The following is a 19,192-nucleotide window of genomic DNA, read 5'->3' on the forward strand; positions in this document are numbered from 1 at the left end:
TCCGCCCTCGACCGGAACTCGTTTTGCGGGGGCTCAAACGCTTGTCTGAGCTCCTCTTTGAATACTTCGTACGTGCTGAAGCACGTAGGATCGGAGAGTCGGCGCCCATACGCCCAACTCCTTGCGCGTCCGCCAAGGCAGGACATGGCGAACGCGACCTTCGACAGCGGGTCGACGGTGCGTCGAGCCGCTATGGCTGTGTCGAGTTCGACAAGCCACCGGAGGAGAGGCTCGCCCTCTCTTCCCACGTAATTGCTTACGCTCAATTTCAATGATTGAGCACGCGGTGTCGTCCCTGACGACGCCGTCACTGAGGAAGCAGCATCACGCTGCTCCTTCATGATGAATCCTAGAGCAACACCATGTTGCTCCGTCGGCGATAGCGTACGCAGCATCGTGGCTATCGCCGCTTCTCCAATTACTGTTGACAGTCGTTGGAGGGCTTCCCACTCTGGGTCGGACAGGTGGGGGCAGTCAGCGCGTGCAACATGCGTTGCAGGCGTATTGGAGCTCTCCATGGGCATCTCCGTGCTCATGTGGTTCTCCGCTCCGCGTTCGTACTCCTCGTACGAACGTCACGTAGTCGGTCGTTGGACGGACTACAAAGTGCTACCAGGTGTAGTGGGTCTAACTTGACTCACTACTTTTGCTTACACGTCGCGCTACGTGTATGAGGAAGCGTAGGAGTTTATTAATAATTTGAATTAATTATACTTGAGTCCACAAGTATAATATAAATCAAATAAAACACCAAGTAGGTAGTTTAAGGTAAAATGAGAACTGTATTGTTTGTAAATTGATCTTCCTCCTAAATCTGCTAAAATTGTTTATCATCTATGAAAGGGGTTGACAGCGGCTGGCTGTCAGAGCCCCACCAATATGCACGTCTCTAATTGGTAGAAATATGCTGCTTTCTACCAATAGGATCTTTGGGTAGGTGTGGACCACTCATTGTGGTGGCCTACTTCAATGTATCCATTGGTGTGACTTACACCAAGGTGAGGAAGTATCTAAAACTTTTAACAGATAACCTATCTGTTAAATTCACAAGTGGCTACAAGCCACTTGTGCGTGTAACCCCGTTACATCATCCCCCCTTAACGTTAAGCTTGCATCGATCTCTTTCTCTTTAATCGATCTCTCTTGTCTTGGAGCAGGCAACTGCAATAGCCGTTTGATGGCTCTGAAAATGTACCCGTCACTTCACACCGGACACCTCCAACGCCGCACTCCTTCCAGATTTCATCACTTTCGGATTTGGCGCGCCTCGGGCCCACGTGTCGAAGCGATGGGTGCAGAGGACGTCGATGCGCTGGTGGTGCTGACTGGTGCCTTTCTCAGACAGGAGGAAGCGCTGCACGAGGTGCGCAGGGAGGTGTACAACATGCTGGTGGAGGAGGCGTGGAAAATTGCCATGCAAAGCCGACACTACCTGACTATCCAGTGCCTGGACACGCCAAACGACTCCGCGTGGAAGATGCTGTACACGTACGGCAGCGACATCAATTTCCTGAACGCGACGAGCTTAACCAGGTATGATATTATCTTCGTGTCGCTAATGTTCTGCGCTACATCTAATACGTGCACGTTGTCAGGTCTGCTTTCGACCAGCTACTGCGGCGGTTTCGCCGCTTCTACTACATTTCACGCAGCACGTCACGTGGGCGCCCCCCGAAGCTACGCCACTACTGTAACGGGGTTACACGTACAAGTGGCTTGTAGCCACTTGTGAATTTAACAGATAGGGTATCTGTTAAAAGTTTAGATACTTCCTCACCTTGGTGTAAGTCACACCAATGGATACATTGAAGTGGGCCACCACAATGAGTGGTCCACACCTACCCAAAGATCCTATTGGTAGAAAGCAGCATCTTTCTACTAATTAGAGACGTGCATATTGGTGGGGCTCTGACAGCCAGCCGCTGTCAACCCCTTTCATAGATGATAAACAATTTTAGCAGATTTAGGAGGAAGATCAATTTACAAACAATACAGTTCTCATTTTACCTAATCTAAGTCACTTGGAGTCTTATCTGATTTAAATTATATTTGTGTATTCAAATATAATTAACTCAAGTAATTACTAAGTACTTACGCTTCCTCATACACGTAGCGCAACGCGTAAGCTAAAGTAGTGAGCCAACGTAGGCCCACTACAACCTGCCAAATTGATCGCATCAACCTCCCATTCGCTCCCCCGTTGACCTTTCAAGTCCATTCACGCGTAGTTTGAGCCCATCTGTGCCGATACGGGTGCAGGCTTTCGGCTGCGATCCAATTCACACGAACACAACCACGTGACAGCACACGCACATTGTTGGGGTTCGGTGATACGAGCAGAAACTCGATACTGGATCGACTTGGAGTCATGTCGGCGAGTAGGTTTCGCTGCCGGAAGTCGTTCACCCGGGCCTTAAGTTGCTGGGTGACCTCAGGAACATCCTTGAACTTTCTTGGCTTAACCGACTGGTGTCCACAACAATCTGTCAGCAGCTGGAAGCGTGTGAGGCTGTGTCAATCCCAAAATTTGGGATGGTGATGCCCAAATACGGGAATCACCCATAATGTGGGATCTGATGAATTGTGGAATACTTATTTCTGAGTGTGGACAAAGTTGTACCAGAATTATGGTGCCTATCTAGATTCTGCGACTTGTATGTCCAGAATTCTACAACGATTTTTTATGATTACGGACCCCTACAAATTACAAGAGCATGATCTGAGGTCGAACGCTGAACCCCTGAAAATAGATCTGTGTGGGCTAAGTTGATCCCGTTCCATGAAGTGCATTGGAACGCGAGCGATTCTGCCTATATTATCTGAGTATGGCGGGAATCGACTCCCAATTACAACTTGGGAACAGAGGCACTTCTCGTATTCCCCGTTGTTCTCCTGGAACACCGAATCCTAAAGTTCGCGTCCCAAGACTTGCAGCCCGCCATACCATGAACATCCTCGCCTCGAGGTTGCTTGGGACTCCAAAATCAGAAACATTTGCTCTCACTATGGTACCCACCAAGATTCAAGTTGCACCCCACAAGTCCAGCGATGTACCCAGTCTGGCTACCGCTTTGAACCCAGACCAGCGTTCCGCCGAAAGATCGCAGCTGCCGAAGAGTCGCTTAGGAAAGATCTTGTTCGCATGTGACCCTTAACCCAAACAGAGTTCGTTTTACTTTCAAGGGCGCAAGTGCTTCTTTCACAGCCCGGCTAGACGTTCTCCACGACAAAACACAAAGTATGTTAGGTAAGCGGTCCATTGCTTCGGCCTGGAAGTGACCTTATCTATTCCATTCCTGTATATCGGCGGATTGCATACCGTCTTTCGTTGTATATTTGCGGTTTATTGGGCCTGCGTCGAACTGAAGAAGTTGGCTACAGGGTAGATCGTTTTCCTCTCTCTCTCTGAGAGGTGGTGCGCGTCCCCAAGATTGACCAAGTGTCTTGGATCTGGACAAGTTGACTTGTATTTGGCCTTAGCCGTGGGCCTTGAGAAAGAAGAGAGGACAAGAAGTTTTTGTGCGACTGTATAACGTGTATAACACCATTTGAATTGGATTGTCTTAGCGTTAGCCCGACGTAGCTGTCTAAATTCACGGGGTCGATACTAACTCCTGGTGAAAAGAACCGCTACCCAAGTGATACACATCGTGCGCCTGACCGAAGCGTGTACTGGACAGCAACACACACCCTATGCCGTCCGACACCTGACACCCCGCTCGGTAGCTTGTGGACGGCGAACAAGGCCTATAACTGTTCTGGGCAAGAACACCGCAGCGCCTCTTCACAAGAGCGTTCCAATCTTGTGCTTCGTACGTAAAGTGTAATCGCGCTTGATTTGGCGGTTAAACCGCTCCGCCGGGTTGTTCGTGGTGGCATATCCGCTCGGGGTATGGAAGCACTGCCAGCGATGAAACTCGCTCTTTACCCTCACTCGCCTAAAGTAAACCCGAAAATCAGCCAACTCACTTTCACGCGACCACTCGACGAAAACAGTCGACCATTTTTCGGCATAAGTAGCTTGGTCAGCAGCAAAGTGAAGATCGTAAATGTCGGCTGTTCCACGCTCACACAACCGCTGGGAAACACCATTGGTCCGCTCGAATATTTTTACCATCACATGGTAGAAGCACATCAGGTACACGTAGTCCGAATCCATACCAAAGGCTTAATCAACAGCATTTCGCTGAGCCGTTTCCGCATCCGCCACGACGTATTTGACCAGAAGTTGCTTCCCAGTAACCGCTGTAAACACTTTCCGAAGCGCCGACAACGCCTTCACATACAGCTCCTCCAGTCTCTGGGAGGGGATGAACAGAGCCACCAGGTGGAATGAACGAATCATGTCTGTCCGAAACATCGCAAACAACAACGGGATATGACAGCTGGTTCAATTTGAAGGTGGCGTCCATGTGAAAAACGAATGATGCCGGATCGCGGGCGGCGTTCTGCAGCAGCCGCTTTAACGTCAGCCCCGTCAAAAATGGATGCTCGTCAGAACCGCTTCCGACATCTGGCCTTCCTTGTACACCCAAGCGAAAACGGCTGCATGTCGTTGGTTTCCGGTCCATACGCTAACGCATCGATCAGATCCAAAATGTCATCATAGTCGTCATTTCGATACAGCTTGGCCTTGGTGAATGTGGCAGTGAACCATTGAACTTGGTTCAGTGTCGGCAAATTAGTCTCCGACAAGCCGAAACGTCGAGCCATACCCATACAAATTCGCACTGGTTTCAACCCTTAAGTCGCCAATTCACGGCCGTATTCTTTGAGCCGATGTGTCAGCTTGGGATTTTGAGGGTCTCTTACGAGAGGCTCTTGGACACCCTCTCCATTATCGTCACACGATTTGAGTTCTTGGCATGCCATCACCTTCCCCATCCACTTACACGCGTCATGCGGTGTGGCGGCCTTGCAGGTTTCCGAGGAGCAGCGCACCAGTAAGTAGCGCACCTCATGTGGCCTTGTTAGGGTGCACACGACGCAAGGAACCAGTTGATTTTTCGCGATGATGAAGAACTTCATGTCCTCCATCAGCAGGTGGGAATATTCGCGAGTCATGTCGTTACAGATCGTCGTCCACGTGTACCTTGGGGACATCTTGAGGCGAGGGAGCTGTAGGGGGGGGGGGACGTACAGGGAGGAGGAGGAAGAGGGGAGGGGGCTTCGAGTATTGAGAAGTGAGATTGCCCCACGTCGGGCATGATACAGCACCAGGATACCATCCCGGTTGGCTGAAATTACCATAAATATCTACCGTGATGCGCTATAAATTGACTGGTGTGCAGCCACCAGTATTTGGTGTGTTCTTACATTTCGACGTGTGCCATGCACTGATTTTGTGTGGCTTAGTGCGAAATTAGTGTGTCGGATATCATTTTATGTGAAACCATATATATTCTGTGTGGCAGACCTTTTTCTTGTGTGATTTTACCGTTCTGTCAAGTGTAGCGGTCGCACGGATTTTTTCGTTACGCCGTCGTTGTCTGTATTGTGCACACTAAACCTTTTGTCCGCTCGGATTCCACGCTCTCACCGAGACTTTTGTCACTGGCTTCCCACGCCTCGCACTTTGTGTTTGATGCGCGCGCCCCGCAGCGTTTCTTTATCCGCGGCTGGAGATGGTGCGGGCAGTAGTGGTGGTGGGGGTGCCGTTATGCTCGGGTGCTTGCATCCAATATCTTCCATCTCGATGTGCATCCAAGACGCGTGCGCGCTGCGAGCGTTTGCTTCGGCTCGCTTTACAGACTGCCGGCGGGGAGGTTTGCCAACGACCACCAATTTACTCTGTGCTAAATCCACACTGGTCTAAATAAAAAATCAGGGAGAAACTCTAGCTTTGCAAGTTACTTTAGCTACTTCATACCTCTTTGCCTTACGCTGACGTCAACTTGGTCTGACAAGCGTGTAGTCGCTCCTCCGATAAGTACTTCGTAAATTATTTCATGTGCGGCAGCTGGCAGCTTTCCAGTCAGCCAGGGACGACTTTGCCTTTCAGCTTGTATGTATCCATGTTGTCAGCGTAAAACATCTTTACGATTCCATCCACAAAAGCTCAATGGTACTTTAGCTGCAAATACCATATGCATTTGCGGGCATTGTAAAGCACACGAAAAAATTACATCAGATACGTTGTGGAGTCAAATGGCAACACCCGCTGAAATCCCGTGAGTTGTGCATCTTCTGCGTCTTCCATTACGGCATTAACATGAGCGTAGCAGAAGGCCTCATTCGCGCCATCACCCGAACCAAGGCGGTCAGGTCAGCAACACGAGTGTGCCGCTCCACCACAACTTATTCTGAGCAGCATGCGTCATTTTACGGATATTTTGCAGCCAACCAGGAGAACACCCTTCTCTCACACAAGTCTCAAACTGTTCTTAATGTTAGCGCCGCGACTAGGGCCCTAAAAATCAAAAGTTGCTGATCGATGGCTTATTCGACAGCACGCATTCGATACCATCGGCGAAAGGGATCCCGCGTTTTATTTTCGATCTCGTGGTGACGATGGTGGTCATCCGTATGTCGGCAAAGGGACTGATGAGGATTCGTTTGGAGTTGGTGTCACCAGTCTCGTATTGGTCATCGTTTCTATTATGTACGCTTCTCAAAGCCTATACACAATTACACGTTGATGTCACATTCAAGTTAAGTGGTTTCGGTTACCCTGTCATCACATACGGCATCTCAGATTCCTCAAGGTCCTTCCAACTTTCAGCTATAACCGTGGTAAGTCGTCGAACAGGGATACATTTCTTCATTTGTGTAGTAGGAACGGCTTTGTGTGGAATTCGCAACCGACCGACGCAGGGTGCACATGATCGTTTTTGTTGTATGACACTGGATTTCGTTTCAAATCTTTACACAGCCACAGCTTCCAGACAATTTTACAGAAGCCATTCAACCTGCATATTTTACTCCCGCAACTTGTCCTCCGCCCTAGCGTGACCAATATCACACCATATTTTGCATCGGCGGACTGGATCTGTGTGACCTACACGTGTATAACAAAACTCCAAATCCTGGAATTCCGCTACATCTTCTGCCAAATCAAGGGTTCTGTACGAGCTCGCAACTATATGCTATCTGTGTCATTACGAACTGTGAGAACATGGAGTGACGCTTTACCATGGGTCCCTGTGAACACCAGCCCCAGCGTCAACGCCGATGCTAGAGCTTGGCTAACTACAGCACATCCTGCCGGACGATCGATGCTAAGGCCACGCGGCCCCTCCGCCCAGATCTCCCGTCTACCGCGTGCCCCTGTAGCGTGCCGACATATACCAAAGGCGGTATGCGTAGTCTTTGCTGACTGAGCGCAACCGAGATGGTGCTGCGTACCAAGGATGCAGAGTTTGTATGCGAGGCTTAGTTTTAGTATGATGCAAATGACAACTTAACGGAACGCTGCTCTCTGGCGGTGGCATCTCTCTCTCTCTCTCTCTCTCTCTCTCTCTCTCTTCTCACTTCAGCTTTTGCAGCTCAGCAGGCAGTGCGATATATATATATATATATAGAGAGAGAGCTACACTTGTCTTGTTGCGGCACTTTGCCCGGCACTCACATGTTTACAATTTTCCTACGAATCCTGCTATTCTCTGCCTAGAAGTAAGAGCTGTCTACAATGACAGTCACGCTTCGTAGCGATAAACAGTCGAGGAACAGTGCGGTGACACATTCCACGTCTCCTCATGAACGCCGATCTTCTCTCCAGCCCACAGTCTCCCCCAATCCCACTTTTAATTTGAAAATAACGGACCGAATTCACAATTATTAAAAACGTGTTTCCCAATTTGTTTTACATTATTATTTTTTGGCCTAAAAGCTAAAATACATCAACGTCATGGCGCCCGAACCTGAGGGCAAGTGGGTCTTCCCGGAGCTGCGCGCCGTGATTCTACAGGCGACACGGACGCCCGCGCCGGCGCCCGACGAAGCGGAGAAGGAGAACGCGCAGACAGAGAGCGCCGTGGTGTTCCGCACGCCGAGCCTGCTGCAGTCCGGGGTCCCGTGGCGCGTGGAGCAGCAGCTGCGACGCACCACCTGCGCCTTCGTGGAGCACTTGGCGCAGCTCCTGGAGATGCCCGAGGCGCCCAGCGTGACTGCGCAGCTGTTCGTCCAGAGGTTCTACATGCTACACTCGTTCGCGACCCACGACCGCTTCCTGGTGGCCACGGCGGCGCTCTTCCTGGCCGGCAAGACGGAGGAGTTCCCCATCAAGGTGCGCTACGTCACGGAGGCCTCCATGTTCCTGCTGTTGTGCAGAGAGCAGGCCCAGGAGAAGCTCATGATAAGGCACAAGGCCGCCGGAGGCTCCAAGACCAACGGGGCGTCGGCTCCGCGTCGCTCGCCGTCGCCCGCGCCGCCAGCCAAAAAGAAGCAGAAGCTGCTGGACTCCAAGGGCAAGCCGCTGGAGATGAGCTCGACGCTAGGCAACGACAAGGAAGCGGCTAATACCAAACATATTGAGTGGCTGAATGCGCTGCTGGAGGTCGTGGAGGTGGGCGAGGTGGAGGCCAATGCGAGCAAAGTGCTGCTGCTCGAGAGGATCCTCCTGCTCACGCTGTCGTTCGAGATCGGGGCGCCGCAGCCGTTCGCATACATCGCACCGCACATGGAGCGGATATTTGCGTTAGAGGCCATGCACCCGGACATCTCGTACGAGGATATTCGCCAGATCACCTTTTTGCTGGTTGCCGACGCAGTGAAGAGTGGACTGTGTCTGGCGTTCGACTGCATCGCACTTGCCGCCGGGGCAGTGTATCTGGCCTGCTTGTATCATCATCAAGTGGTGCCGAATGTTGCTACAGAGAAGAATGAACCGTGGTGGACAGTGCTGCAACTGCCGGAAAAGGAGCTGGAAGAGGTTGCGCGATGCTACTTGTGGCTGTATGAGGACGAGAATGGTCAGAAGAGTCGAGGACTTGGACCCGACTTCCTGGATCTGTGGACACGTTATCGACCAAACGATAACCGACCAGACCTTGAGTTTATCAAGGCATTAGATGCTGGCTTGCAGACGCCATAACAATCTGGAAGCTACCAGGAAGAAGAATACTTTTTGATGTCTATTAAATGTCACTGACCATTGCGAACGTCTTCAACGTGCGACGGATGTCTTCTCGCAGGTGGACGGTAGTCACCTTTCAGTTGTACTGAGGAACGCGATGCAATCATCAAGTCCTTCACACCCACGTCCTCGCCTTGCGAGGACTGTCCAGCAAACTCTTGATGTAGAACACTTGAAAGAAGCACACCACAAGGTACACAGCGCACTCCAGAGCTCCGTAGAACATCACGTGCTTGTTCATCTCCTCATCCACTGCAAAGACACCACCACAACGATATGAGTCACCTCCACGTGTTCCACAGGTCGACTCCAGCAAACAAGCGGGACCTTTGATATGCCTGTCTGTCCGAATGAGCTGCAGTCTCTGCTCGGACTCGAGCTCGCCGAGACGCACGTCCAAGTGCGACGCGTACTTGGCCAGCACACTCACGTGTTCTGCAGCAAAACATCCGAACACAACCGTCAGCTCGTGCACCATAGCAGCAATACCCCCTCCACCCTGCCGCACCTTTCTCGACCGGATGCTGCGACTGCAGCGTGTTGGTCACGTGCGTCACGAGCTTGCCGTCCGAGTCCGGGTTGCTGAAGCACAGTTCGTGTACGCCTGCTTGTCTGTAGCAGCCACCACGACCAATAATCAGATAAGTACCAATGATTGACCACTTCCTGCTCCGCAGCCCCACCCCCGCTCCACTCACTTGGGCGTGACGAGATACTGCCCCTCGGCGTCCCCCAGTCGGCGGAAGATCGTGACGCCCTCCGGGTTCTTGACCTCCAGGTCGATGTGCGAGTCGGCCGAGCTCACCACGTAGGCGCCGCCCAGCTCGTCGCCCTCGAACTTGGCGTCCTGGTAGAAGCACTCGCGGCTCTCGCCCTCCACGTAGAACGTCAGGCCCTCGGACGGGTCGAAGTCGAAACTCTCGACCGTGCGTGCCCTGGGCGCGTACTCGGCGCCCGCGCCGACACCGCGCGGCTTGTCGTCGTACGGGTCGAAGTGCGGGTCCTCCGCCACGGCCGCGGCCTCCGGGTCCAGCGCCGCGAAGTCTCCCTGCTGCGCCAGGATCCCCGGCAGCAGCAGCAGCAGTCCGTACAGCATCATCTTCATCTTGCGAATTGTGTCGTATATTTGTGCTCGCGGACCAAAATATTGTGACCTGTAACTGGTGTGGCACACACAAATTGACTTGTTGACTGGCGAGGCCATCCAGACCGCATATCTACGAGCCAAACCTTGAGGATGATGCTGAGGCTGGTGCTGCGCTACGCCCAGCGCGGCGCGCGGGCGTCCGCGGCTGTGGGCGCCACGCGTCGCCTGGTGCTGGCTGCGGAGGTGGCCGCGCCCTCGGCCGCGTCGGAGGCGCCCTCCGCGCTGGCCAAGGTGGGGCGCGACGTGCAGCTCAAGGTGGTGCCGCGCGCCGAGCGGCGGGCGGCGCGCAAGGCCGCCAAGCACTCGGCCGACGCCGCCGAGCATAAGGTGGTGCGCACGTCATCGCTGCCCGCGCGCATCTCGTTCGCGCTGCTGGCCGGCAGCATCTCGGGCTCCGTGCTGTGGCACTTCGTGCTGGACGACGGCGTCAAGACGCGCATCACGGAGGCGCTGGGCGCCACGCCCCTGGGCGATGTGTACGCGTTCCTGGCCAAGAAGGTGGAGGAGACGGTCAAGCCCTTCACCGACCCGTCCAGGCAGAAACTGCTGCCCGACTGGCCCATCCCGCAGGTGCCCGCGGACACGCCGCCCGTGCCCGTGCTGGTGCTGGACCTGGAGGACACGCTCGTGCACTCCGAGTGGAGCGTATGTCGCTGCCAGTGGTGCTGCAACATAGGCACAAAGATGGTGTTGTACTAATGTATTAGTTTATTGTTACCACTGCAGAGGAAGCACGGCTGGCGCCACGCCAAGCGACCCGGCGTGGACGAGTTCCTCGAGACGCTGTGCCAGTACTACGAGATCGTGATCTTCTCGCAGAACTACGGCGCCGAGGAGATCGTGCAGAAGCTGGACCCCAAGCAGTGCGCGCTGCACGTGCTGTCGCGCGACGCCACGCGGTACCTTAACGGCGCGCACGTCAAGGACCTGTCGAACCTGAACCGCGACCTGCGGCAGGTGGTGATTCTGGACGACGACCCGGCGGCCTACCAGCTGCAGCCGGAAAACGCCATTCCGGTCAAACCCTTCACAAACGGACGGGATCGCGATGACCACGAGCTCAAGGACCTCATCCCGTTCCTTAAGGCGCTGGCGTCGGAGCGCGTGCCCGACTTCCGCCAAGTAATCGGCGAGTTCCGTGACGAGGACGGCATGGTGCGTGACCTTGCCACCAAGTACGGCGCTCGCGTGCACCAGCTTGAGATGCAGAAGGAACAGAAGAAGAAGAAGGGCTTTGGTGGCTTCGTCCGGGGCCGGATGTCCCACCACCCCGCGTCGCCGAACGGAGGCGTTGCTGCTAGCGGTTTTGGCGGAAGCCCGCATGTTTAAGTGATCGTGTGATTCATAAAATCACGGGGTACATGTATGTGTGGCCTGATGCAGCAGCAATACAATGGGAAAAAAATTTAGCGCAGGACGTGGTGTCGTATATTACCAATACTTACTGGTGCCTAGCCAGGTTCAGTCACTTAATGAAGATGATCCACTTGACCAAGGCCCATGTCATGCCATAGGGCAACTACAGCCCTGGGCTAGGCACAGAAGTTGCATGACATCCTTTTCCCATTGACATGTGAAATTGACTGGTTCCACGGCGAGGTGTACATGTACAGTAAAACGTAGCCCCACACGGCGTAATTCCGTGCAGAACGAAGTTTTGATGCACGTCACGAGCTATTCCACAAGCCCGACCAATTCCCATGACACTCAGGCGTTCCGTGCGTCGCTCTCGGGCATGAAAATACGTACCGGCGGGAGTCTGCACTTCCATCTCGTCCACATCTGCACTCATTTCGTCATTTGAAGCTCTAGATAGCGCAGCAGCCACACTAGGGCACTTCGCGTGCATAGTTTCTTCCAGCGCATCTGAGACCCAACCAGCATCCAGCGTTCAGCTGCAAGTGCGAACGGTTCGGCTGTGTTGATGAGGGAGCAACTATCGCACTGGATAACGGTATTGGTGAACGTGGATTGAGTTGATGTTTGCAATCTCATTATCGACTGAACTCGATCGCGATTTTGAAGCAGCGTGTTCTCCGGAAGCTACTGACGACCTGTATTTGAAGTGAGCTACGTGTTCTAGCGCATTATTGGTTAGTAATAGATGCTCCATGTGCGATGATGCGGCAGCAGTTCCTGTTTGTTGTCCTCACCAATCTGCCACAGCAGCCAGTCGAGTTCAATCACTTCAAGTTGATACCCTCTGCTTGCCATGTGCTGATGGATCATTTCCACCGCTTGAATTGTGGCAGCACGAATTTCGAGCTCCATCTGTGAAATAATTTAGCAGATAGATAAGGGATCGTTTGATTCACTGCACGTCGCTAACCGAATACAAAGCAGAAAGCTTCCTCACCTCACTCCCAGCGGGGATTTCTGTTTTGCTGTCAACCATTTTTGACAGTTCTTCTGAATAAACCATCACGCCTTCCGGGCGAAGTACTTGCGGGACACGATAATCAGCTGGAGGATAAGAGACGTTCGTTAATTAGCAAAGGTAAAAACATTTTTTCGCAGAACAAGTTCCTACCGAACATCGTCAGTTTGCCAATATCGTGGAACGAGGCAACACCAGACGTGCGACGCCCATATGCAGCCCACACGTCGCCGACCAAAATCTGCGCTCGCTTGTAAAAATGCACTTGCTCGCCCTTATAAACAGCATGGTCTCGGAAACCTGGAACGCACTGAGATCAGCAACCCAACTACGAAATTGCAGTAGTATACCAAAACTCCACCTGGAAAATATGCCAGCACGAGTCGAATAGCATCAACCGCAGAGAAGTCCGCTTGTTTGATCAGGTTGATTGCAAGTCCATCGAAGAAGCGCTCCAACACTTCTCCCACTTCACGGACTTTACGACGGCGCTCATCCAACTGCGGAGGCGTGAAGGGGTGAAACCAAGACGCAACAATCTCATTGGTCACCTTAGCCAAGTTCGCAGCATCGAGAGCGCGTGGGTCCCGCAGCAACGCCATCTTCAGACCTCGTGCTAGATGCTCGTACTCCATACTATCGTTCACCAGCCAAAATATAATAAAGGTTAGAAAAACAATAAATCAATGAATAACATCAAAAAGTAGCCAAATAGAGCCGTACTTTTCAGTGGGCCAGAAGCAGAAATTGAGCGCGTCCAGCACGAACACGTATTGGCAGGTCAACGGGCCGTCCCGCGCCACGTCTTGGAAGTAGTGAAAGTCCCCGCTGTCCCACGTCACGACCCCCTGCTCATCCCCACCCAGCTTGTTGCCCTAACAGGAAGTATTATGGATAACACATATTAATAGTTTAATATTAAAAAAATGGATGGATGATACTGGAAATCCGATCCGTACCAGTTTAACCGCCAATCGCTCCACTGCCGCTGGGTCGATGCGCACGTGGACTGCGCGCTGCACCACGCGCGCTGTGGACTCTCGAACTAGCGCTGTAGGGTCCATGGCAGCGCAGCTGAAGGTTCTCAACAAGGGGTGGCGACCACCAAGGACACTCTTTGACAACCAGAGCATCCTATATAAGAGAATAGTGATGATCAGTATAGAGAGGTTTATTATTGTCCAATCAACTCCCGTTTGCTTAGCATCGGCACATCACTGATGCTCTGGGCGCAGTTCAAAGGAGCTATGTATCGGCCGAGTGAATAAGTGTGCATGTGACGTTGCATGTACATGTACATGTAGTATTGCTGTCGTGTGTAAGTAGACATCAAAAAGTAGCAGAGGACCCAATTGACGTGGGCATTCCACTTAATTAATCGGCGGATTAGGCGTACAGTAAGGCACACAATTCGATACATGTATTATTTTGGGACTCTGGGGATGGGATTTTCCCGGGATTCGTCCTGGGAACTTAGAACGGCCCTGACTCAGGGCCTGAGCACTGCTCGCGGGAACGAACAAAAAGCCTGCGAGCACGCCCCGTCGGGATTTGTCCATATGAATTCGATTCGACAGGGGAGCGCCAATCCCATGTTTTTTTTTGCAAAGCAGAGCGCCGCTCGAGCGACACGCAGCACCTACATGGGCACCACGAAGAGAACGCTTGTTCTGCCGGAATTCTTTTGCTACAATAGTACGTATATAGATATGATTTAATTAATTATCTATTTGTTATGTATCTCCTGCACGGATGCTCTCAGTGATAATAACCTCCAAGTCCAAACGGCCGACGGCCGTGGCGCTCCAGGACCCGGACGTGGTCATTGTCGTGTGCAATTCGAACACCAAGCACGAGTTCAACAGCGGCGAGTGCATGGAGCGCGTGCTGCAGTGCCAAGAGGCCGTCAAAGCGCTGCAGCGGCCTCCACGGCCTGACGCACCTGCACGACGCCACGGTGTCCTTGCGCCGAAGAACTCGACAGCATCAGCCGGCTCGATCTATCGCAACCGGAATGCTAAATCGTCTTGGCCTTCGTTTGTCACTCGTTGACACGCCGAAGTCTTCGTCTTTCATGCATCACCATCCTGTTCGGGTGGAGCTTTAGGCGGAAGCGGATATGGGGACGCCGGCCGCCACAACGTGAGCTCCGTCGCCGATGTGCGCGAGGAAGCTGGCGAGCTCCGGCAAGTCGGAGCCGACTTGTCGGCGAGGTGTCCGGCATCCACGAGATTCGGTGCGTGCTGCTGCTGCACGGGCGCCACAATGCAGCAGCCACAGCCACCGCCCACCATGTGGGCGACGCCCTCGCAGCCACGAGCCGTCTCGAACAGGTAATCAGCTCGTACGTGCTCACCTTGTAGTCGTCGCGCAGACTCGTGGCTCTTGAACACGAGCTTAATTGGTTCAGCGTACTGGCGCTCGCGGATGTGGTCACCGTGGGCTAGCCCCCCCCCCCCCCCCCCCCCCCGTGATCACGTGGCGCGTGCGGTGCGGGTCGCTCTCGGTGGTGGGTCTCTGCGTCTCTGCGCGTCGGTGGTGGCCTCCTCCGTTGCGATTATCTGTTCTGCCTAATGGAGGGGGAGGCGGTACAAACCCTGCTTGTTTCGGGCGTGCATGTATGTAGTGGGAGCTCTACAACCTTAAGCTATGTGCTCGATCGGCGAGAGCTCGCAAGTTGAGTTTTTTGTTTTTGTTTGGTACTACGAGTCGTGGGATGCGCATCTTGGGTTCAAGACTGTACTTCGTCTTGAACTTCGGCATCCGCGCCAAAACCCACGATACATCATATAAAATGTGCGATTACGGTACGAAACACCGATTGATTAGCCCTGGCAAATCTGGGACGGTCGGACCAATAGAGACTGCGAGTTAGCAAAGCTTGCAAAAATATTAATACTGGACAGATTACAAGTACGATGGTTGAGGCGAAGACCGCATTGTAAGCGTGGCAAAGACACCCTAAAGGAAAACAGCGCGGATGCCGGTTTGCAACCCATCGTCCGATCCGTAGACCCGACTCGGTCGGCGGGCCCGGTGTTAATCGCAAAACTAATATAAAATCATGCACAATATTAGGCAGAATTAGAATTAAATATACGTGTTGGGATCCCCGCTAAAACGCTGTACTTTAGCATATCTTAACGAGGTTGCGCAAGTCGATCCCTAGTATCTATCCCATCCGGTTAGAACTGGCACTTTTGACGAGACGACGCTTGGGATAACCTTAACTACTATATTGTATCAATAATAATATCACCAAGCATGGGTGCATTCCAGTCCCACGACACATACGGTGGTTTGCATGTCCGTCCTACATTATCGGCGATCTCGAAGATTGACCGAGAGCCTTCGCCACCGTGTAGGGCTGTGAACGTTCAGCTTCACAATCGGTTTACGATCTGAACGTTCACGGGCGGTAAAGTCGTTTTAAACGCACCGTGAACCTCCGTGAACCTCCGCATGATTTTGACTTGGAAAAACTATACTACGCGATTGTGTAAGAAACACTACGATTGTGTAAGAAACACTACCCAGCCTGTCAGCGCGGCGGCACTCTCCGCATTAGCGAGTGGCACGTAGGAGCCGATGAGGAGTACTGTTGCCTAGCCCCACCAGGTAGCCTTTCGCAGTGCTGGCCAAGTTCGCCTTGATATGCTGTTCAAGGTGTCCTGAGTTGAGCTACGCCATGATATGCAACGTACTGGACGACGTCTACGAGCACAACGTACGGCACATCACGTTGTCATCCGCACTTCTCAGACTAGCTGCAGGCCGACATCATATTGTGCTCGATCGACTGTTTGTTGAATGTGTTGCTGCGATTGATAGGACGGCTGCTGTTGCTGTTGTGGACGGAGCTGCAGTTGTGGCTGAAGCGGCGAAAGAATACCATTGCTGATAGTTGAGGTGTGCTCGAGCTGCGATCTAGCTGCTTGCACCGGTAGTGCTGACGCCGACGCAGGACCGAATGAAAGTGAGCGATGCGCACGGCGAGGCGCTGATGGTACAGGAGGGCCTCGACATAGATCGACGCTCTGCGGCGTCTGGCAGTGAGTTGGTTGCCAGCCTTCCATAATGGAAATGAAGTGTCATTTCGATCGCTTTCGAGGTACCTACATACTTCAAAACTGTATGTTCATGCTGAAGTCTAGTGTACCCATGCGGGAGGTTCACGGGGGGTAAAAGGAGGTTTGGAGAGGTTCAGAAACAGCAAAATCAAACCTCCGTAGTAGAGGTAAAGAAAGGGTTCGCGAACGTTCAGAGGCTGAACGTTCACACCTCTACCACCGTGCCATGTTGCCACTGGCAACCTTGAGTGCAGCAAAGCCCAAGATAGGGCAAGTCTGGCTTCTTCTCTTTACTTGCGAAGAAATAGGTACTTGTACGGTGCACACCATCCCACGTGTACCGTAACTAACTACATGTACGACATGTGTGCATGTACAGTAGTAACTTCATCTGACTACCTATATAATTCATGTACATAGAAGTTCAGATATCTGCTTCAATAAAGAACACAAAAAGCTATAACCCTAAATAGGGTACGAGTTGTGATTAGCCTACATACAAATATGGCTGTAATATTATATTGACTTTCAAAGTTTCTTTATAGAAGCAGAAGTCTGTACTTCAATTACACGTACAGTACTGTATGCATGTACATATTACATGTAATGTACTTATAACTTATACAATGGTATTTCTCATTCTTGGGGCCCTTCTATGTGCATTGTACCGGTTTTGGGATCGTATACCACGGTATTTCTCATGCATAGGGACCTACTATGTATAGCGCACTTTTTTTCCTTTTTGGGGAGCCACCACGAGATCGGCCTGGATCTCGCCAATCATGAAGTCCACCATCAAAGTGTTTGCGGCTCGTCCATGGAATGTCTGCTTTGAAAGCAGCTGTATGGTACTAGTACAGACAACCCCTTCGAATGCGCTTTGAAATACGCCCCGATCAAATCAGAACACGAATTTATATGTGAATCCGCTACATTGCATTCAGATATGATATACTGTTAATATAGATTAGTGAGGGGTTTGGGGAGCGGAAAACATCAAACTTGATATCCTTATTAAGCACATGTAAATATCAGGACTTCGTTAGTGAGAGTACAAGCACTGCACTGTCCGAATAATTATACCCTGTAAGCGCAATATCAGTACAGTCGTTTCTTTGTGCAGCGAGTCGTCTATTCGCGTCACTGTGCGGTAGAAGTATGAGAAAGTAGTGGTCGTGAATTGGCATTCCAACAACACCAGCTCCTATCTCATTCTCGAATTCGCCCTCCATCCCCGAAGTGTGTTGTCCGCCGGCCCAGGTCTCGTTTATGCGTCTGTCATCCATCCTGTTGGCAGTGTCGGCGGCCACCCTCCTCTCCAGTGGCAGCGCACTCTCTGCGGATGCCAACCAATGGACAAAGGTCTCCGCTATGGCGTCTCCAGGCCTCGGTGTGCTGGATGTAAGCCTCAACGCCGGTGACGAGAAGAGATCCCTGCGCGGCCTCGAAGTTGTGAATGAAGAGGGAGAGGAGAGGTTGGCCGGTGCCAACATGTTCAGCATTGAGAAACTCACCAGAGCGATGGACGACGCCAAATACGCGAAGAGGCTAATGCGACGGTGGAAGCGCCACGGAATCGAGATTGAACGAGCAAAGAGAATATTGAACAACACTAAACTCTCGAGGAACTCAAAGCTCAACGTCGTGTACCACAAGTACGCTGAGTGGCTCGATAAGCACTTCTCACGCGTGGGACCTGCTTCGGGCGGTAATAACCTGTTCCACCCGGCCAAACTTAAAAAGGCACTGAAGGACGACAAGTACGCGAAGAGCTTGTTCACGAAATGGGCAACGCACCAATACAAATCGGACGGTATGCTAGCAAAACTCAAGGCCGTCGGTCTCAAGGAACCCGAGTACAAGATGTTGTACAAGAATTACATCTCTTGGCTCAACGTCCATCACCCGAGCGATGCTACGAAAGAATTGGCGCGCGGGGACGACTTGTTTAAAGAGAGTATGCTCATTAAGGCGAGGAATAACGACGAGTACGCTGAGAGTTTGTTTAGGGCGTGGAAAACTAAAGGGCTTAACGTCCCTGAGAACCTTGAAAGCACGGTGGGCAATGTCGGCAACACTCTGCTCAAGAAGTACGACGCCTGGCTCGCAACGCACTTCCCGACGGTGAAAACCACTCGTTCGTGAAGTGCTCTCGTAGATGCGGCCTATTTTGGTTTGTACATGCCTACCACGTCAGCAAAGCATTAGCTTGGAACCCGCGTAACGACAATATACATGTCCTCGCCAAGAAACACGTACAGTAATCTTCGGCAATGTACAATACTATTCGTGCGTTCTGGAAGAACACGTGCAGGATCGATGAAATTCGTTCATTCATCCCCCGATCTTGCATAAAAAAAATCCCTTGATGCCGGACCTGCTCATGCAATGTGTGAGCTAGCAGATCGTGGAGGCGTTCAAGTGTAGTGAACGAGTTTCTGGCGCCTGTCAACACTCGAAAGCTCTTCGACGGATGCTGAGTGGGAAAGAAGCTACGTGCACATCTACTACAACTAACAGAGTAT

At 52.1% G+C, this 19,192-nt stretch overlaps 5 protein-coding genes across 6 annotated transcripts; 3 read left to right on the forward strand and 2 right to left on the reverse strand.

Annotated features, from left to right (window-relative positions):
* Window positions 1-1,288: 1,288 nt before the first annotated feature.
* IUM83_04894 (Cyclin-like protein) lies at window positions 1,289-9,031 on the forward strand (the record flags this gene model as incomplete). Of its 2 annotated transcripts, XM_067928997.1 has the most annotated exons (2): window positions 1,289-1,660; window positions 7,829-9,031. In XM_067928997.1, 2 exons carry the CDS (start codon window positions 1,289-1,291, stop codon window positions 9,029-9,031), a joined length of 1,575 nt encoding a protein of 524 aa, XP_067796257.1. The 2 variants fall into 2 exon arrangements, with proteins under 2 accessions (XP_067796257.1, XP_067796256.1); XM_067928998.1 differs by lacking the exon at window positions 1,289-1,660 and having other exon boundaries at window positions 7,847-9,031.
* Window positions 9,032-9,188: 157 nt separating this feature from the next.
* Window positions 9,189-10,178, reverse strand: IUM83_04895 (Transmembrane emp24 domain-containing protein 1; the record flags this gene model as incomplete). The annotated part of the gene is made up of 4 exons (XM_067928999.1): window positions 9,189-9,325; window positions 9,401-9,508; window positions 9,582-9,685; window positions 9,772-10,178. The coding sequence occupies 4 exons, from the start codon at window positions 10,176-10,178 to the stop codon at window positions 9,189-9,191; spliced, it is 756 nt and encodes a 251-aa protein (XP_067796255.1).
* A 132-nt stretch (window positions 10,179-10,310) lies between these two features.
* IUM83_04896 (mitochondrial import inner membrane translocase subunit TIM50) lies at window positions 10,311-11,549 on the forward strand (the record flags this gene model as incomplete). Its single annotated transcript, XM_067929000.1, has 2 exons — window positions 10,311-10,865; window positions 10,947-11,549. 2 exons carry the CDS (start codon window positions 10,311-10,313, stop codon window positions 11,547-11,549), a joined length of 1,158 nt encoding a protein of 385 aa, XP_067796259.1.
* A 765-nt stretch (window positions 11,550-12,314) lies between these two features.
* On the reverse strand, window positions 12,315-13,661 carry IUM83_04897 (UPF0553 family protein; the record flags this gene model as incomplete). The annotated part of the gene is made up of 6 exons (XM_067929001.1): window positions 12,315-12,491; window positions 12,577-12,683; window positions 12,751-12,897; window positions 12,959-13,233; window positions 13,321-13,472; window positions 13,557-13,661. The coding sequence occupies 6 exons, from the start codon at window positions 13,659-13,661 to the stop codon at window positions 12,315-12,317; spliced, it is 963 nt and encodes a 320-aa protein (XP_067796258.1).
* Window positions 13,662-18,038: 4,377 nt separating this feature from the next.
* On the forward strand, window positions 18,039-18,812 carry IUM83_04898 (Secreted RxLR effector peptide protein; the record flags this gene model as incomplete). The annotated part of the gene is made up of 1 exon (XM_067929002.1): window positions 18,039-18,812. The coding sequence occupies one exon, from the start codon at window positions 18,039-18,041 to the stop codon at window positions 18,810-18,812; it is 774 nt and encodes a 257-aa protein (XP_067796251.1).
* Window positions 18,813-19,192: the final 380 nt, after the last annotated feature.

The sequence above is a fragment of the Phytophthora cinnamomi genome (genome assembly GCF_018691715.1).
Source record: "Phytophthora cinnamomi strain GKB4 chromosome Unknown Contig17, whole genome shotgun sequence".
Taxonomy (NCBI): domain Eukaryota; phylum Oomycota; class Peronosporomycetes; order Peronosporales; family Peronosporaceae; genus Phytophthora; species Phytophthora cinnamomi.